This window comes from Topomyia yanbarensis, chromosome 2 (genome assembly GCF_030247195.1).
Source record: "Topomyia yanbarensis strain Yona2022 chromosome 2, ASM3024719v1, whole genome shotgun sequence".
Taxonomy (NCBI): Eukaryota; Metazoa; Arthropoda; class Insecta; order Diptera; family Culicidae; genus Topomyia; species Topomyia yanbarensis.
This window is the reverse complement of record NC_080671.1, coordinates 299,397,070-299,418,308: the sequence shown is the minus strand read 5'-3', so window position 1 is coordinate 299,418,308 and position 21,239 is coordinate 299,397,070. Positions and strand designations below refer to the sequence as shown.

The 21,239-nt window shown below is 37.8% G+C and overlaps 1 protein-coding gene across 1 annotated transcript in view; it reads right to left on the bottom strand.

Annotated features, from left to right (window-relative positions):
• Nucleotides 1-272: 272 nt before the first annotated feature.
• The window catches only part of LOC131683346 (zinc finger MYND domain-containing protein 11), a 44,181-nt gene continuing 23,214 nt past the window's right edge, over nt 273-21,239 (bottom strand). The window contains exons 5-8 of the mRNA XM_058965226.1: nt 1,941-2,084; nt 1,719-1,884; nt 1,508-1,663; nt 273-666 (exon numbers count right to left, since the gene is read on the bottom strand). Coding sequence (XP_058821209.1) covers nt 544-666; nt 1,508-1,663; nt 1,719-1,884; nt 1,941-2,084 — 589 coding nt within the window. The 3' untranslated portion in view covers nt 273-543. The remainder of the gene's footprint in view (nt 667-1,507; nt 1,664-1,718; nt 1,885-1,940; nt 2,085-21,239) is intronic.

Here is a 21,239-nt window from a genome sequence, read left to right as displayed (position 1 = left end):
CTGATTTGTACCGATGGCTACTACGATTGTTGCACAATAAGTTATGTATTGCGCACTTCCCACCAATCTGGACTCCGCACTTTTAAAGTGCGAGTGATCTCAAAACTGCGAGCTGTCAAAAACATGTATTTCAAGTGATAGAGATGATACTTTCATAGACAGACCAGTCGAACTAACCGGTCTACGAGAAGAATTTAATGGAAAAATGGTAAGTGCGCAGTGCGGTTAGAATCCAGTTTATAGTGCCACAAGCAATACATGACATAAAAAGGTGACGTTCAGCATCGCTCTGCGAGCAACATTTATTAAGTTCAACAATGTGTACAACGAATTTGTTTTTTGTAATTCAAACGATTCAACTTCAAACAGGAATTTGAAAAAAAAAAAAGTTCATTCGGTAGTTCGAAAATTATCACAAATAGCGCATATTATATGCTAAAAGCATAAAAACAAGATAATTTTAAAACAGGGAATTTCAAATTCAACCCTGCTTCAAGAACAAGAAAAATTTATGTTTCAAACGATCGTCACTGAAGAGTTGCATTATTGTCTAGCAAACTTGTGCTGCTTCTTGTGGTCAGACCAATCCCTCTCCTGACATTCTCTTGAGCAATATGATGTATTCCAGCAGCAATGTAGGATCGACTCGTGCTCACAGCTGTTACACTGAAATGAGAAACGAAGAACAAATGTTATAGCATACACGTTTTTAGCGGACCGCACAAGAGCAGAAATATTGACGTCGAATTCAATATTGATGTTTTATATCGGACCCTACACGACGCAAGAATATTAATAAAAATATCGACGAGACAGCATCAATACGTCAATCCCATTTGAATTCCATAGCATCCAATATTTTCAAAATGGTTTTACACGACCATTATATGGATCAATAATTGGTTTATTGACAATATTCTTGCTCGTATAGGGTCCGGTTAAGGAAATTTTGGAAACATTGACGCTATAGAATTAGAGAATATATGATTTATTGTCAGTATTTCCGCTCGTGTAGGGTCCGCTAAATGATAAGAATATTGGCAATAGGAATATTGACCAGTCTACGTCACTAAAGCGGACCCTACACGAGTAGAAATATTATCAATAAATCAGTTGTTGATCAATATATTGATCATGTAAAGCCAGCTTGAAAATATTCATACTGTAGAATTCAAATGGGATCGACGCATTGATGCTGTTTTGTCAATATTTTTCTTGAGAATATTCTGGTCTCGTGTAGGGTTCGCTTAAGTCCACACCATATTGATGAATAAATGGGTTATTATCAATGTTTCTGCTCGTGTAGGGTCCGCTTATTGAAGCAGTCTTGTCAATATTTTTATTGACAATATTCTGGTCTCGTGTAGGGTCTACTTTGACATTGCACTACTACCGGTATGCCAAACTTATTCAAATTGGGAGTAAACAATATATCTCGGTGTAGCACGGTGTAAAAAAGAAACCACAAAAAACAGCTAGTTTACGAAACAATGCAAACGATTCTTACCCACTGTTTATGCTTCACTTCAGCAATGCGCGTGTTGTACTCGGCAACTAGAACGCGAATCTTTTGTTGCCATCGATTTATATCCTCTTGGAGTGCATTTACTGCAAGGTGCTTGACCTTTTCGATGTCGTTCATTTCGTCCATCAATGCTTTCAACTAATTGTGTATGACATTTAGTTATTGGATTTGCGCCATATTAAAATCAGCTTACCTTAATAACATCATCAGAGTATTGACGCTTTAGTTGAGCTTTTATGCGCGGGCTTCGCGGTTTCAACGACTCATCCGACGGTGCGGAGGATTCTTTCGGATTTCTTTCATTTGGCTTCTTCGTTGTCATTGCACTAGAGCCCGGTTCATTTAATGGCACTATGTCACTGTATGGGTAAATAAAGGATATAATTCAAAAATTTCTTATGATGAAAAAACTTACAAATTCGGCCGAATTCGTTTGGGAATAGATGGTGAGTTTTCATTGTTTACTGGTTCAGTCAGTCGTTTTTCCTTCTGGCGTGTTGAACGTGTGTCAGTCTCATTCTGTGTGGCGTTAGCCGATCTGTTATTTGGCGTGGTGGAGCTGTAATGTAAGATATAGTTCGAATAACAAGCAGTTAAACACATATTATGATTTCAGTTATTTTCTCCTATCAATGGCCAATTAGTAACATTTGAACGATCAGTTGAAACAAGAAATATGTATTGAAAGGATTATTGCGCCCTAATTCATCTTAATTCCTCTATTCATCCCACCCATTTGAAAACAGTTAGATCAGTGTCTGCTGTCTCTATTCAACGCATTAGCTCCAATGGTGGTCTAGTCTAGTCTACACATACACAGCCAATACATGTAAAGATCCTGGGAAATTGCAGACGTTCGCTACAATTTTTCTCGTCAATATTAATGTTTGATCCCGAAGATTTTCGGAAATTCCAATATAAGTGGAAGGAAGTGGCTCGATTTTGAAAGTCACCTTCTTGTATTTTCGAAAATCGATTTATTTTATGGTGGATTTTTTAGATTCAAAATGGAACCTATGTTTGTGTTTAAGGGGCTGTTCAGATGCCACGTGGACAAAAAAAAACTTTCATTTTTAAACCTCTCCTCCCCCACCGTGGACAAGCGTGGACAATTCCTGTACCCATACCTCCCTCCCCACGACGTCCACGTAGACCTTCCATTTTTTTCGGGTAGTTGAAAACTGGGTTTTCAGAAAAAAATTTCCCATGCGTTAGACTTCTATTCTATTCTAACCCTTACACAGCCAGTATTGAAAAGCATCCTGGAAAACACCGCAGTTATTCTAAAGTATTTTTCTTGTCAACATTAATAATTGAAGCGTCTTTTCATATGTCGCAAATATTAAAACGGCCAGGCCTACTGAGCAGAGTTGGGTTTGAAGATGTTTCAAAATTAGACGGCAATTAAATTATTCATTCAATGAATAATTTAATTAACGAATTGCTTTGAATCTTGAAGGAGGAAGAAACGAAGACAACCGTGATTCAGACGATACATCAGCTTCCGTCAACGTCAACGGAACGTCACCGTTCCGTCAGGATAAGTTAAATACGTTTCTCTTGCGCCCGTTCACACGTGCCGTACGTCAAAACGTTCCGTGCCGTTGATGTTGTATGTGAATGCCTCCATCTAACTGCATGTAATTTATCCTGACGGAACGGTGACGTTCCGTTGACGTTGACGGAAGCTGATGTATCGTCTGAATCGTCCTTAAAGGAGATATAATAAATCGTTGGGAGTGACTTGGCAAAGGTTAATGTCACTCCTTTGGTCCTTTGGGATGGGACAGATGTATTTACACCTTGCCCTGGCTAATAAGTCTAGGCTAAAGCGCCTTTACTCGCTCTCAAGCTCTGAAATGAAAAATAAATCAAAAAACTAATGTTGGCAACACATTTTTGCGTTTCTGCCAGGAATCTAATGAACTAGACGTTACTTTCACTCGAATGTTTCCAATTAATCGGAACAACAACACATGCTTCGGAACACTTCACTTTTAATGTAGAATACATTTAGGCTTTCAATATAGGGGTCCCGTTTCAAAATATCGGCTGCGGCGCCGCGTCAGATTTTGAACGTTAAAAACTTTTATCATACTTAACAGAATGATTTGATTTTTAGGCCAATTTGTTGAAAATATGTTCCTCTATGCTGTATTAAAATTTGAAGTATGTATAACATGCACTAATAACAAAAAAATGTGTTTTGAAAAATCTTTCGAAAACGACTCGGAAAAGTGAAAATTTTCAGCCCATCCCGCACAGAGCCATCAATATGGTGCATCAACCGAACAATAAAATAATGAAAAGTTTATATATAGGTCCACTACATGTTTGTTCCTATGATTATTCGTATTGGGTTGCTCGACGAGAGCAGTTGGTGGGGGAAAAACGGCATATTTCTTTGGTTAGGCCATTAAAAGCCGGACGGAAAGAAAAGGCTCATGCACGGCACGAGAACGAGCGAGAAAGCGATTGTAGTGCATTTTAGAGCGATTATATAAATATCGGTCGGTCGGTTTTTCTCAATCGTTCACAATCGTACTAGCAAGCAGTCAAGTCAGCTTAGAAGTTCGCCGGAGGGAAAGCAGTTGGCAATTATCGCCGTTCGCAGAAGTGCTCCAGCTACTGGTTGCGTTAAGAAGCCCCATCGCTACCAACTACCGACCAGGAAATGTCGCCCTGCCAGAAATTAGCCGCAATTAAAGGTCAACGAAGCAACTAATCTGCAGGCGATCCTTCCAGTGTCTGGTTCGTGAGATTGTACAGGACTACAAAGTCGAGCTACACTTACAAATCAGCTAAGAAATACGATATGTGGAAAGAAAGAGAATTCAAATTATCCTCTCTCGCTCGTTTTCGTGCACTGCTTTTCCATTCCTTTCTGCTGCTAATACCATCATAACCAAAACGAATGTGCGTATTCCCCCACCATCCCATGGCCAGTGTTGCCACAATTGCATGTTGCTATTACACTTTGAATTATTTTATCGTTTCTCTCTAGTATTCTCGAGTACTTTTTCAAATGGACGTAAGTAACAATGAGAGATTCTCTTTGAGGTCTTTCTCTTCTGTTCATTACTCGGCCATTTCAACATTTACTACTCTACTCTTTGCACAATATTGTAGTAAAAACCGTCGGCTTTCGATATGTACTGGAAAATTAGTTCAAAGTGTTGTAATGACGTCGTAATAAACGAAAGAGAAAGTAAACAAAGAGAGGCTCTCAATGTTACTTACGTCCATTTGAAAAAGTACTCGAGTATTGATAAAATATAGAACGTGCAAAGTACACTAGTCGCATGCTTTTATTCGTACTTTTTGGCAGCCTCCGTTGATTAATTGCATAAATCGATTTGTTTGTGCAGCTCCTTGCTAGTAGCAAACTAAATAGCCTTTATCAGCGCTAACAAATAAGATAAACGGATTTAAAAGTGAAAATCTTTTCCTTCCTTCTTTTCAAATCTGCAACATTCTTTGAAAATATTGTTCGAATGTTGTTATTGAAAAACTGAACATGCAAGGTTGCTAGCACTGGCCACTAGATTGAAGGCGATGGAAAGACAGAATATTCGTTTTGGTTATGCTAGTGTTGGTAGCCGGACGGAAAGGAAAGGCACAGGAATGGCACGAAAACGAGCGATAGTAGTGCTTTCTCGTGTGTTCATATATGAATGTTGGTCGGTCGGTTTTTCTCATCATTCGTATTCGTTCAAGCCCCAGCAAGCAGCCAGTCTACCGGAGGAAAGCAGTTGGCAATGATGACGGTCCGAAAAAGTGCCCCAGCTACTGGTGGTCCATCGCAACCAACTACCGATCAGGAACGCCATGCCATGCCAGTATTTCGCCCCAACTAAAGGGCAACGGAGCAACTAATCCGCTGGGTAACATTCCAGCGTCTGGTTTGTAAGGTTGTGTATTACGTCAAAGTCGAGCTACGCTTACAAAACTCAGCCGTAATGAAGCCAGTAATGCCTACTTGGTCGGTTTGTTTGAGGATTCAAAATAGTGCGCCTAGTGCGTAACTTTCTCGCAAAAGAAATAAAACTGGCTCACAGTGTCCGCTGGGAGTGGGCGTAAATTACAATAAAAGCAACGGTTCTTTTCAGGACCAATCAATTGTGTTCTAGTGGCTGTTAAACTGAAACTTTCATTTTAAGGTGTGTAACAAATTTTCAACAAGCAACATAATACGTTGTGTGGAGAGAAGTAGCTTGCACACGGAACAAAAATTTAAATTATCCTCTCGCTCGTTTCGTGCACTGCTTTTCCATTCCTTTCTGCTGCTATTATCAGTATAACCAAAACGAATGTGCGTGTTCCCTCACCATCCCTCTAGCGATCAGTGTTGCTTCAATTGCATGTGTTTAAGAGAAACGTTGAAGTCGCATGCTTCTATTCGAGCTTTTTGGCAGCCTCCGTGAATTTACAGCATTAAATGATTTGTTTATGCGGCTCCGTGCTAGTAGCAAACAAAATGGCCCTACCAGCGTCTGATTCGTGAGATTGTGCAAGATTTCAAAGTCGAGCTAAGCTTATAAAGTTCAGCCGTAATGGTACCCGAAGAAGCCAGTCTTGTCGTTTTGTTCGTGGCTACAAAGCAGTTCGTCAGGCACGTAACTATCATGCCAAATATATCCAACGATCCAGCGCATCACCATCAACACCAACACCGAAACCACAGGTTCTTTTCAGAACCACCATTATCACCATAGAGAATTATTTGAAAATTTCCCATTCAAACGTGATTCTGTTGAATATTATTAGATTTAAATTAACGTCTCGAATTGAAGTCACGACGCTCCGGTTATGTCACAGACATTACCCACCTATCTTTTTTTATTGTGACCACGACTAACGGTTTAATATAGACACCCCATTGCAATATTTCGGAAGGAACAGAAGGTCGAGTTTGGAAAGTTTGTAACTTTCATTGTACTTAACCAAATTACACGCACTAATGATTCAGAAATATGACCAGGAATCTTCTATTAGATTTGTAAGTATGTATAATTTACATGAATAAAGAAAAATTGATTTTCAGGAATCAATTATTATCTGTTCTGCCATTGAGCAGTGCTATGCGACTTCCTCATGCGAACAATTCATTCCATCGTTAGCCATCTTCCCCACCAAGGCCAACAACGTCAACAAAAACGGTCCTTTTCATTTTTGTAAAGAATAATTTGAAATATTCCTCGCCCAAATCACCTTTTGTCCGAAAATTCCAATGAGTATCAACATATTTGAAGAACGTGTTCCTTATGTACTCTACATCTCTCCGGTTATGCCGCAGACATTACCCACCCATCTTTTTTAGCTTCATCTCATTCACTTTTTTAGCTTCATGTTTTCCCCACGCAACCTAATTCTTCATTATTCGCCCGCAACTTCTTCTTGTCCATCTCTACAACTATGGTAGAGAAGCCGAAGAACTTGTTTTCCAAATGACTCCTTCTACGCTTGCGGTCTATCCTGCACGGAGCTGCCAAATTTTGACGCATGCTACTTCGTCGCTGTTGTGCTATCTTATGACAAACGCCATTTTGGGGTGAACTGAGTTAGATATGCCATGTTACTAAGTTTTAAAATCTCCATAAAGTCGCGTTTTCAGAATTTTGAAATTCTGCTGGGTTACTGAGATATAGCGAAACACGATTATGACAAGCGCCAATTTCTCGAGTGATCGAGTTGTGCTATCTTATGACAAAGAAAAAAGAGACAACATTCTTAGTTTGTTAGCTTGCTATAAGCCGAAAAGCTTATAGCAAGCCAACAAATGTCTCTGATAACATAGGTTATTCCTATGCAGATCAACCATAAGCACTAGCTAGGTTCTTGTTTTGGGAGCAAAACTTTTCCTACCATAGTTTTTTTTTCTGGGAATGGTTGGCTTATATATTCATGTGTTTCGGATTCTCCTCGTCAGTAACTAGCACCAACTGGGTGTCTAGTTAGACGATGTATCTAAGCTAGTACCCAAATTAGCACTAGTTAGACACTAAAATCCAAAAAGTCACACGTCTTGTGTGAACACTAAACAACTGGCTTATACCGAGTGATGTCTCGATAGTAAGCGCAGAAGTTCTGTTTGCCGACGAAGAATATGAACCGAAACTGTCTTGTGGTTTGAAGACCCAAACGCCTGAAATTATGCAAATCCCCAAAGGGAAAATTTTGGACGATGCCAAATTTTTTTTGTGCATAAGGGCACATACCTTACATAAAGTACGGTTTTTTTGTTTTAGTGTTTCGGATTCTCCTCGTCAGTAACTAGCACCAACTGGGTGTCTAGTTAGACGATGTATCTAAGCTAGTACCCAAATTAGCACTAGTTAGACACTAAAATCCAAAAAGTCACACGTCTTGTGTGAACACTAAACAACTGGCTTATACCGAGTGATGTCTCGATAGTAAGCGCAGAAGTTCTGTTTGCCGACGAAGAATATGAACCGAAACTGTCTTGTGGTTTGAAGACCCAAACGCCTGAAATTATGCAAATCCCCAAAGGGAAAATTTTGGACGATGCCAAATTTTTTTGTGCATAAGGGCACATACCTTACATAAAGTACGGTTTTTTGTTTTAGTGTTTCGGATTCTCCTCGTCAGTAACTAGCACCAACTGGGTGTCTAGTTAGACGATGTATCTAAGCTAGTACCCAAATTAGCACTAGTTAGACACTAAAATCCAAAAAGTCACACGTCTTGTGTGAACACTAAACAACTGGCTTATACCGAGTGATGTCTCGATAGTAAGCGCAGAAGTTCTGTTTGCCGACGAAGAATATGAACCGAAACTGTCTTGTGGTTTGAAGACCCAAACGCCTGAAATTATGCAAATCCCCAAAGGGAAAATTTTGGACGATGCCAAATTTTTTTGTGCATAAGGGCACATACCTTACATAAAGTACGGTTTTTTGTTTTAGTGTTTCGGATTCTCCTCGTCAGTAACTAGCACCAACTGGGTGTCTAGTTAGACGATGTATCTAAGCTAGTACCCAAATTAGCACTAGTTAGACACTAAAATCCAAAAAGTCACACGTCTTGTGTGAACACTAAACAACTGGCTTATACCGAGTGATGTCTCGATAGTAAGCGCAGAAGTTCTGTTTGCCGACGAAGAATATGAACCGAAACTGTCTTGTGGTTTGAAGACCCAAACGCCTGAAATTATGCAAATCCCCAAAGGGAAAATTTTGGACGATGCCAAATTTTTTTGTGCATAAGGGCACATACCTTACATAAAGTACGGTTTTTTGTTTTAGTGTTTCGGATTCTCCTCGTCAGTAACTAGCACCAACTGGGTGTCTAGTTAGACGATGTATCTAAGCTAGTACCCAAATTAGCACTAGTTAGACACTAAAATCCAAAAAGTCACACGTCTTGTGTGAACACTAAACAACTGGCTTATACCGAGTGATGTCTCGATAGTAAACGCAGAAGTTCTGTTTGCCGACGAAGAATATGAACCGAAACTGTCTTGTGGTTTGAAGACCCAAACGCCTGAAATTATGCAAATCCCCAAAGGGAAAATTTTGGACGATGCCAAATTTTTTTGTGCATAAGGGCACATACCTTACATAAAGTACGGTTTTTTGTTTTAGTGTTTCGGATTCTCCTCGTCAGTAACTAGCACCAACTGGGTGTCTAGTTAGACGATGTATCTAAGCTAGTACCCAAATTAGCACTAGTTAGACACTAAAATCCAAAAAGTCACACGTCTTGTGTGAACACTAAACAACTGGCTTATACCGAGTGATGTCTCGATAGTAAGCGCAGAAGTTCTGTTTGCCGACGAAGAATATGAACCGAAACTGTCTTGTGGTTTGAAGACCCAAACGCCTGAAATTATGCAAATCCCCAAAGGGAAAATTTTGGACGATGCCAAATTTTTTTGTGCATAAGGGCACATACCTTACATAAAGTACGGTTTTTTGTTTTAGTGTTTCGGATTCTCCTCGTCAGTAACTAGCACCAACTGGGTGTCTAGTTAGACGATGTATCTAAGCTAGTACCCAAATTAGCACTAGTTAGACACTAAAATCCAAAAAGTCACACGTCTTGTGTGAACACTAAACAACTGGCTTATACCGAGTGATGTCTCGATAGTAAGCGCAGAAGTTCTGTTTGCCGACGAAGAATATGAACCGAAACTGTCTTGTGGTTTGAAGACCCAAACGCCTGAAATTATGCAAATCCCCAAAGGGAAAATTTTGGACGATGCCAAATTTTTTTGTGCATAAGGGCACATACCTTACATAAAGTACGGTTTTTTGTTTTAGTGTTTCGGATTCTCCTCGTCAGTAACTAGCACCAACTGGGTGTCTAGTTAGACGATGTATCTAAGCTAGTACCCAAATTAGCACTAGTTAGACACTAAAATCCAAAAAGTCACACGTCTTGTGTGAACACTAAACAACTGGCTTATACCGAGTGATGTCTCGATAGTAAGCGCAGAAGTTCTGTTTGCCGACGAAGAATATGAACCGAAACTGTCTTGTGGTTTGAAGACCCAAACGCCTGAAATTATGCAAATCCCCAAAGGGAAAATTTTGGACGATGCCAAATTTTTTTGTGCATAAGGGCACATACCTTACATAAAGAACGGTTTTTTGTTTTAGTGTTTCGGATTCTCCTCGTCAAACAGAACTTCTGCGCTTACTATCGAGACATCACTCGGTATAAGCCAGTTGTTTAGTGTTCACACAAGACGTGTGACTTTTTGGATTTTAGTGTCTAACTAGTGCTAATTTGGGTACTAGCTTAGATACATCGTCTAACTAGACACCCAGTTGGTGCTAGTTACTGACGAGGAGAATCCGAAACACTAAAACAAAAAACCGTACTTTATGTAAGGTATGTGCCCTTATGCACAAAAAAATTTGGCATCGTCCAAAATTTTCCCTTTGGGGATTTGCATAATTTCAGGCGTTTGGGTCTTCAAACCACAAGACAGTTTCGGTTCATATTCTTCGTCGGTAAACAGAACTTCTGCGCTTACTATCGAGACATCACTCGGTATAAGCCAGTTGTTTAGTGTTCACACAAGACGTGTGACTTTTTGGATTTTAGTGTCTAACTAGTGCTAATTTGGGTACTAGCTTAGATACATCGTCTAACTAGACACCCAGTTGGTGCTAGTTACTGACGAGGAGAATCCGAAACACTAAAACAAAAAACCGTACTTTATGTAAGGTATGTGCCCTTATGCACAAAAAAATTTGGCATCGTCCAAAATTTTCCCTTTGGGGATTTGCATAATTTCAGGCGTTTGGGTCTTCAAACCACAAGACAGTTTCGGTTCATATTCTTCGTCGGCAAACAGAACTTCTGCGCTTACTATCGAGACATCACTCGGTATAAGCCAGTTGTTTAGTGTTCACACAAGACGTGTGACTTTTTGGATTTTAGTGTCTAACTAGTGCTAATTTGGGTACTAGCTTGGATACATCGTCTAACTAGACACCCAGTTGGTGCTAGTTACTGACGAGGAGAATCCGAAACACTAAAACAAAAAACCGTACTTTATGTAAGGTATGTGCCCTTATGCACAAAAAAATTTGGCATCGTCCAAAATTTTCCCTTTGGGGATTTGCATAATTTCAGGCGTTTGGGTCTTCAAACCACAAGACAGTTTCGGTTCATATTCTTCGTCGGCAAACAGAACTTCTGCGCTTACTATCGAGACATCACTCGGTATAAGCCAGTTGTTTAGTGTTCACACAAGACGTGTGACTTTTTGGATTTTAGTGTCTAACTAGTGCTAATTTGGGTACTAGCTTAGATACATCGTCTAACTAGACACCCAGTTGGTGCTAGTTACTGACGAGGAGAATCCGAAACACTAAAACAAAAAACCGTACTTTATGTAAGGTATGTGCCCTTATGCACAAAAAAATTTGGCATCGTCCAAAATTTTCCCTTTGGGGATTTGCATAATTTCAGGCGTTTGGGTCTTCAAACCACAAGACAGTTTCGGTTCATATTCTTCGTCGGCAAACAGAACTTCTGCGCTTACTATCGAGACATCACTCGGTATAAGCCAGTTGTTTAGTGTTCACACAAGACGTGTGACTTTTTGGATTTTAGTGTCTAACTAGTGCTAATTTGGGTACTAGCTTAGATACATCGTCTAACTAGACACCCAGTTGGTGCTAGTTACTGACGAGGAGAATCCGAAACACTAAAACAAAAAACCGTACTTTATGTAAGGTATGTGCCCTTATGCACAAAAAAATTTGGCATCGTCCAAAATTTTCCCATTGGGGATTTGCATAATTTCAGGCGTTTGGGTCTTCAAACCACAAGACAGTTTCGGTTCATATTCTTCGTCGGCAAACAGAACTTCTGCGCTTACTATCGAGACATCACTCGGTATAAGCCAGTTGTTTAGTGTTCACACAAGACGTGTGACTTTTTGGATTTTAGTGTCTAACTAGTGCTAATTTGGGTACTAGCTTAGATACATCGTCTAACTAGACACCCAGTTGGTGCTAGTTACTGACGAGGAGAATCCGAAACACTAAAATAAAAAAACCGTACTTTATGTAAGGTATGTGCCCTTATGCACAAAAAAATTTGGCATCGTCCAAAATTTTCCCTTTGGGGATTTGCATAATTTCAGGCGTTTGGGTCTTCAAACCACAAGACAGTTTCGGTTCATATTCTTCGTCGGCAAACAGAACTTCTGCGCTTACTATCGAGACATCACTCGGTATAAGCCAGTTGTTTAGTGTTCACACAAGACGTGTGACTTTTTGGATTTTAGTGTCTAACTAGTGCTAATTTGGGTACTAGCTTAGATACATCGTCTAACTAGACACCCAGTTGGTGCTAGTTACTGACGAGGAGAATCCGAAACACTAAAACAAAAAACCGTACTTTATGTAAGGTATGTGCCCTTATGCACAAAAAAATTTGGCATCGTCCAAAATTTTCCCTTTGGGGATTTGCATAATTTCAGGCGTTTGGGTCTTCAAACCACAAGACAGTTTCGGTTCATATTCTTCGTCGGCAAACAGAACTTCTGCGCTTACTATCGAGACATCACTCGGTATAAGCCAGTTGTTTAGTGTTCACACAAGACGTGTGACTTTTTGGATTTTAGTGTCTAACTAGTGCTAATTTGGGTACTAGCTTAGATACATCGTCTAACTAGACACCCAGTTGGTGCTAGTTACTGACGAGGAGAATCCGAAACACTAAAACAAAAAACCGTACTTTATGTAAGGTATGTGCCCTTATGCACAAAAAAAAAAAAAAAATTTGGCATCGTCCAAAATTTTCCCTTTGGGGATTTGCATATATATTCATGATTATTGAACAAATTTCCTTTTGAGATTTCCACTTGTTTTGGAAAGTATACCGAAATGTAGTGATGGATTATGCAAGAAGAACATTTGTTTCGTCTAGTCACCTGTCAACAACAACATTGTTTGATATACATTGACTCTAAATTGTCAATGAAACCAATTTTCGTTCATTGTTTTTCCTGAATAAAGGAGGAAAATTGGAAAAACTTTGTGTTCTAATACCATCATTTTGTAACCTGATATTGCTGCTATCGCATGGAAAAGTATGATATTGGACATAGTGATCTATAACGCATAATTTTACGAATCAGTTATCATTCATTTTTATATGAAATCTTCTGTACACATTTGTGACACGTCATACATATTTTATCATCAATACACACTTATGACACGTATGTGAGCGACTTTGGTTTACATTTTAAGCAAAAACTGTAAATATAGTCAACCGATCTTCGCACAAATCGAGAGTTTACTTCAGAAAAGATAGAAGCATCGAATGCCTTTTCCGAAAAGCTTCTAACATTTATAAATTATAAGATATTCAATCTCAAACTTTAAAAATCGTTTTTCTCGAAAAGTGCTAAATGGCGCTTGTCATAAGATAGCACAACAGCGACGACTTGCCTTCGGGACCCTCAATTGCGAGCGATGCGCCCTTACGACCACACTTCCAATACTGATCTTAAACATTGTAGGAGAATACTGTTTTACAAACTTTCCTTGTACCCACCTAGAAAGTCATTATTGTTATGGTTTTTGTACCAAATGGTGTCTCCCACATACAGTCTAACAATTGGGTCAATCGAAGCTGTTTGCTTAATACTAGGAATATCACAGATTTTTAATTTACTTCCATCTATGGAGTCGTCAATAATCTTTGGTTTGGTTACTTTTTTTGGGTTAATAAGATCCAATAGGATTTTTGGTGTATAGGTAAAAATCCTCTCAGATGGAAAACTTCCATCCTAAGGCAAACAAGAATTTCTATAATTTATCAAAAATAAGTTAATCTGATCCTCCGTATCCATCTGTCTAACTTCTTAATCAAAAAAGAACTTTTTGAACACATCCTTTACAATCCTGGCCGACCTTTCGGTTTGCCCATTACTAGAGGGAATGTAAGGAGGGCTTTTCATTACTATTACTCCTTACCTATTTTGGAAATGAAATAAAATGAATTAAAGGGCAGACCACCATCCGTAACCACCACATTTAGAAGACCAAATCTGGCAAAAACACCAAACCTCATCCACTCTACCTGTACCAAACCTCATTCACTTTACCTCTATCCATTTGGAAAAGCTGTCAACACAGGCGACGCGTCGGTACGTTCAACCTGTTCATTGAACAGGTTAGCAAAAACTAATCCGGAATCCGTTTTCAGTTAAAATTAACAGCAGCGTTACACAAATTAAATTAAATGAAGGTAATAATCTCCAAAACTTGAAGCTCGATAATTTGATCCGAACGATAAACCAACCTAGCATACCAAGCGAGTAAATTTCAAAAAATTTCTATCTTCCCATGACCGGTTCAACCTCAGCCATGCACGCATCTCGTACTCTCACCGCATGCTCTAAATAGAGCAGCTGCATGAACGACGGCTGGAACAGCAGCGTGTGCGGCATGAGCGACGGCTTTTTCTATTTCCTTGTGCACCGGTTCAAGTCAAATATTGAACCAGCGTGCATTGCTATAGCGTCCATATGGGCGTTAGAGTTGTGTGCAAACGAGAGCGCATTATAATTTTTGAGTGCGTGGCGCCGTACGTTCATAACAGTCGGTCTAACGCTTTTTTGGGTAGCCTGAACAAAATGTTGCTGCACTTGGAGCATATTGGTTTTTGGCGCGTATGTATTTCGTTGGTTAAACAATAATAATGAACCGCCTACTTTTGCTTCAAAGAAATTGTTTGTTGAAAACTTCTCTACTGAGAGTGTAAAATGGACATAAACTCAAACCAGGGGTTGTTCGAATGATCTCGCGTTCTATTGGAATAATGAATGGGTTGATGTTAAATATATCATGCCTACGCTTTCAAACGAGAATGGTTTTTTTCTGGATTCAATGAATTACACGAGGAACATTCAAATTTCTATCCCATTTGAAAGAATTGAGAGATAACATTGAACCGGTTGACAAATATTTCAATCTTTCTAATACAGAAGGACGAATATTTCTTGGTGTGTAGAACATAAGATACTACATTTCAAGTTAATGCATATCATACCATGATTAATAACCATTTCCGAAATTCATCGTAGTTTCGTTGTCTACGATGAATTTCTTGCAATGTAAATGTTTAAAATTACGAAAATTTTCGTTCATCAAGTCACCATATATTCAGTTTGAATAATTAAACAGATTCGTAATAAGCGTACGAAAGTCGTTTCGTGGTTTGTACGGAAAACTCGCAATGAAAATAAAAACGTTTCCGTAGAACTACGAATGATTAATCCTATGTACGAAAAATTCGTATATAGCAGATATACAAATATATTCTCTCAGTGAATTTTTGGCTCTTTTAAGCATTCCAAACGCTTGTTTGACAATTCACAGAGTTTTGACTAAAAATTTATTTTGCTCAGCTCTTACGAACAGAAAAACCCGTCGACGAACATCTTTTATTGGCCCTATTCGTTAGATGTTGGATGGAATCGACGATTTTGTCGGACGTCGAACTCACCCGAGTAACGTCAGAAGAGATAAACAAGAAATACTCAGCTGGTCTAAAGACGTCCCATGTAGTCGAATTAGAGATGATTGTGACGCCTTTGTGGTATATTGAACAAGTTGACGGTGGAACCACGCGTCGCCTCTGGTTGTCAATAATTCTACTAAATGGACGAATCGCGGGAATCCAATGTGTTTTCGAATTATATTTAGGAACTACTGCCATTCTATTACAAGATTCACATGAGTGGGAAAAAATTTTCAATTGCCGCGTTAATGCCGAACCAGTACACCGACATACGAGCCATCTGCTTCATTTTTACAATAGCAGAATGATTCACATGCAATAATTTCAAAATATTTATTGGCATGGACTTTGGAATCACAACTCTATCCTGGAAAATTAAACACCCGTCAACCACTTCCGAGTCGTGTCGATTAGAGTGAACATTCACTAAATCCTTGTCAATTTTCTAAGGCCAACCATCCTGGTAATAAACTATTAACCTTTGTGAAAACGCATCTTGATTAGTTTCTCTGCCAATTTTAGAATAATCTTTAGGAACTTCCTGTGTACAATAAATACTATTTACGATCTCTCATCGTACTCTTCTGAAACACCATGCTCGAAAAATTCTAAAATGTTACCTGCTTTGACATATTGTGAATAATACTTACGGCAAAGTATCTTTAGGCAATAAAAAAGCATTTTTCATTACGTGTAGTTTCTTTTTCTACCCAGAATACGACCTGCATTAGTATTCATTATTAGAGGTTTTCATGATGAATATATGTTCCATTAAACAGGTACAGGTACAGTTTACTAGTGATTCCGAATATTTTTTGTCATTGCCGAAGTATGCTTCTCAATCAATTCTTCCCGGGATAATGCTTGAAATTCGAAATTAGTTAGTAAGACGTGTTTTTCGAACGCCTGAATCGCATAGTAACTAAATTCGGCTTTCGTCCAGTCTAAGGATTTTGGATATGAATTTTTGAATTTTCACTGCGTAATTTTAATAAAAATACAACAATGACTTGTACTTATAATATTTCAAGATGAGTTTCTAATTGAAACTAGCATGTCACGCAGCTCAATAATATTTTCTCATTTCAAACCAGTAAATGCCTGGAGATACTGATAGCGAATAATCACTTGCTGAATTCATTAGAGCAGTCCTAGTATTGATCGATAAACAATTAAAAAAATGTATCAAATCGTCCACTTCTAGAGCTTTCATTTCAATGAATACGAAGGTTCTGGAGTTCAGCTTCATATAACCGATTTTTAATTATATGATCCTTACAACACCGATTTCCATTCCGAATGAACAGACGCTTTCTTAAAAAACAACTTCGCGTCTCAAAAGGAACAGTGCCTATTTAACGTAAAGACCCGCAATTAAACAAATTAGAAAACCTAGCAGTAAGCTTGAAGCTAGTTGGTATCGCCGCACGGTACTATCTCTGATTTTAGACTTGAGTTTAGTCCAGTCTAAGATGTTACCCAGTCAAAAAGGGCAAGTTGCTGGCTAACGGGGGGCTATTTGCCAACTCGGATGCGCTAATTGCCCTTCAATTTGCCAGCAATTGCTGGTAATTAGGGGGCTATTTCAAATGCAACATTTGGGCGATTTGCCGCCGTTATTTTTTTGCCGCCCAACCCGCCCTTAAATCGCCCCCAAATCACCCACGGAACGCGCCCTTAATTGCCTAATATGAAAATTAAACATAATACTTATTTTCGGATTCATTATCTACTCACATATAGCTACCAGTATACTAGGTAATCACCACCAACTTATAGGAAGAATCAGAGGTTAAATTGGTATTGCACACCAAAACTTATCACAATCTGACGATCATTAAGACTTTATGTCAGAGATCTTGTTCTACTATACTTACACACGATTCCACAATTTTCTTCATTCGTTGGCTAAATGAAGTGCACTAGACAAACAAAATACAAGTGAGAACACACCAATTGTTCAAAAAACAATTTTAAGCTTAAGCCAAACATGAACCGCCATGTTTGAAAAACGCAAAAAACAACCAAGTCCATTTCAGCCGCCAGAAAATTTGTCTAAGTATTGAAATTGCCTTTATTTGCATTCGCAAATTGCATTTGTTCCTAGGGGCAATTAGCACAGGCGAGTTGAGTTAAACGTCAAACTTTTCAAATCGCCTGACCATGCTCGTCCGCATTTTTTTGACAGGGTAGTACCTGTCATCGCAGAAATGGCTGCATCCTGAAGCCAAATGAAAACAGTGTAAAGGGGCACCACATTCCTGTTGCATACATCTCAATAATTTGAATTAACTTTTCGACCTTTATGTGCAATATTATGGCCCATGTAGCACACAAACCATATGAGGGCAAGTAAGCAAGTTTTATCTCGTACGAAAAACAAGCATAATCGAGTTTTAAATGTCATTTTTTTGATATTCTTTATCGTCCTATCCATAAGGTGCTGCACGCTCATTTGAAAATGCCATGTCGAAGAGTTATATTGCAGGTTAGCAGAAGTCGAATCATTTTGAAACAAACCGTAGAACGAAATTTTATAAGTGGATGCAGAGCTGCATTAAATAAAAATTGTTTTCGTTTGATAGTTTACTTATGGCTATCAAAATGAGTGAAGCTGTTTAATTTACCCACACTTTTTTAGTTTAACTAGAGGAAAAGAAAAGAATATATAATTACAATGTGTACCCTTTCTACTTATATCTTCTCACAAAGAACACAATAAGCAAGTGGAAGTTTTCTTATATTTTTACTGCTTTCGAAAGAATCAAAAATAAGATTAAATAAAAGATTGTAAATAAAGCCATGCCATACAACCTAAGTAACACTATGACGGCAAACAATCTGCTACAAATATTCTCATTTTGATCGTTATTTAAATAACATATATTGTTTCACTATTTATAATTTTCCATCAGATCTTGGATGAATAGCATTTCCACTGTAGAACAAATTGTCATTTAATTCTTAGTGATAGAACAGAAATGCACAGGGTTTGAAAGAAGTTGTGAAAGTTGAGACTGGACAGATGACTTGGAAAAATGACACAAAAAGTTGAATGCGGAAGAATCGCCTAAATCGTGTCGGAACTTAACGGCGGTTGTGTAAAGTATTATCGGCAAAAAAATTCGATTCCTTGATTTTTTTTTCGATGCAAAGATTGTCTATTCAGTCAGGTGCCACGTCGAAAACTGGTTTTGCGGTGTACACCATAACTCAAAATCTGCTGGACCAATCGTTGATACATTTGCATAGTTGTTTAACATCACTCCACAAGTAACTAATGGAGCTTTTATTTCGATTTTCGAACTTTTCGTAGCACTTTGAAGCCAAAGTCCGATTATTGCTAAAAACGATGAAAATGCTATTGAAATAATAATAATATTAAGCATTTGGCAAAAGGCTTTTGTAGTTAACTGGGCAATGATGTGAAATAGAAAAACTTTGCAAAATTCAGTACGATTGGTCCAGGAAATTTTGAGTTACGGTTTACACCGCATTTTGTCGAGGTGCCTCCTGAAGATTTACTGGAGTTGCTAGAGACTAACAATACAACTCTATTACGTTCACGATAGTATGCGCCATTATTAGCAAAATAGCGAAATAACGTTGTATATCATGTTCACACTACAGAGTTAAAACATGTTTTGATAATTAGCAACAAGAAAAATGTCATCGAGATAGCGTTAAAACACGTTTTTACTTGTTGTGTGAACGTAGTATTAGCCATTTGGATCTTAAATAATTTTAATGTTACTTTGTTTAAGCTAAATCGAGGATTCCAAAATTATTTTAAAAATATAAATACATCAGACTATTATATGGCATAAACAGTGAATTTTCAATTAACCTCATTGTACGATTTTTAACATTGCCGTGTATTGCCGATCAGAACGCAGTAATGCAAATGGCAGCATCATGTTACCGGAAAAAGACAAAAATATGACATGCTCCTCTTGCGCATACTTTGTTATTTTGAATCCTCTCTTCGGCTTTATTCTGGATCAATATGGCTCTCTTTGCTCGCAATAAAGATGGCAATAAATAAGCCAGTTTTAACAGGTAGGAAAGACAAGCACAGTCGAACTATATTTACCTGTATTTTTGATTTCTCTGTTCTTTCTACTTTCTCTGTTCTCTACACGCTTGATTCCAATTGCTCATCGAAGAGTTACAGGAGAGCATTTGGATAAATCGAATCGATTATCGCATATTCAGATCAAAGTTGTTTTTGCGAATTGGAATCAAAACTGCAATAAGAACTGTTTTGATTATTTTCTTTTACATATCGCTGTGAGAATAAGTGGGATCATTTTTTAATATAAATCAATAACATGTTATCACGAATTAATGCCCATATATCTGTAGTATCTCACATCAAAGAAAATGAATAACGAAAAAAATAGTTTTTCTTCATTGGATAGATCCAAATAAATGACAATCGGATGTAGATCGCCAAATGCACTATTTTATAAATTTTCTTATTTTCACTCCCAGTTCACAAATTGAATCAGAATGTTAACTGCTTACAAAGTAACTCCATAAATACCCTAAGCAAAGATTAAATAAAAGATTTTAAATATACGCATTTTTCCTATATGAATAAACTCACATAAAACATCCAAATAAAAATATTTTAAAATTAATTACGAACGCAACGGCGATCAATATATTTGTTCGTAAAAATATATTACTAGGATGCTCAAAACTTTCATTTCTGTTTATTTATAAAAAAGTAGAAATTTTGTTAGTAAATAAAATCGTTCCTATCTCCATTGATGTATTACAGAAATATGCAATCAACAATATGAAATATAACACTTGGGTCATTCTGTCAAAGTTTAATTTTTTGTTTGACCTTTGTTTACTTTTTATTTAAGCTTCGCTGAAAAAACGTGTACAATTCTAATTCGCAGAGTGTGATCTAATCTTTATTTATAATTGATATTTATTCCGAACTTGTGAAAATTAGCTTGAAACGAATATAAATATTCTGCCCCCGTGTACCGTGACAGGTATCATGTTCAATTAGAATGATATTCACAGTTCATTTTGAATTCAAATTGAAATATTTCAACCAAATTTTTAATCAAAGTTTAAAATAACTATCATGGCACCAGTTACAAACGATGGTTAAACCACTTCAAACTTATTTTCTTTTATGCATTAAATATTATGTCACTACAAAATGCTGTACATCATCGACCAACTATAAAATATCCACGAAATTAAAGTTCTCAGTTCAGAAACATATCAGTTGTTGACAAAATTGTTCTCACACGCCATGGAACGAGACATATGACGAAGAAAAGCTATTTTACTGCAAGAGAATATCGGAATGAAAAACAATTCTCCATGTTGTCTAATTTACTCATTTTCTATAACATGAATTTGTTGTTTTTTTACATTGTCGTGTATCGCAGATCAGAACGCAGCCATATAAATGACAGCATCGTTGGGTTAAAGCTTACCAAATAGTTTAGGCCGGTTTAAAAGTTAGTCCGGTTTAAAAATAGTTAGTACGCGTTTGAGCTTACGGCAATAATCGCATGCAATCTATTTGGAAACTAGTTTTTGAAAACCGGTTCAGTCATCACCGAAGGACCGATGTCACTTTATTTCTCGAGTATACTTTAACCGAAATTGTCGATAGTGGACAATATATTCAAAGAATCTTTGATTGGCCAACAGCGCATATCGA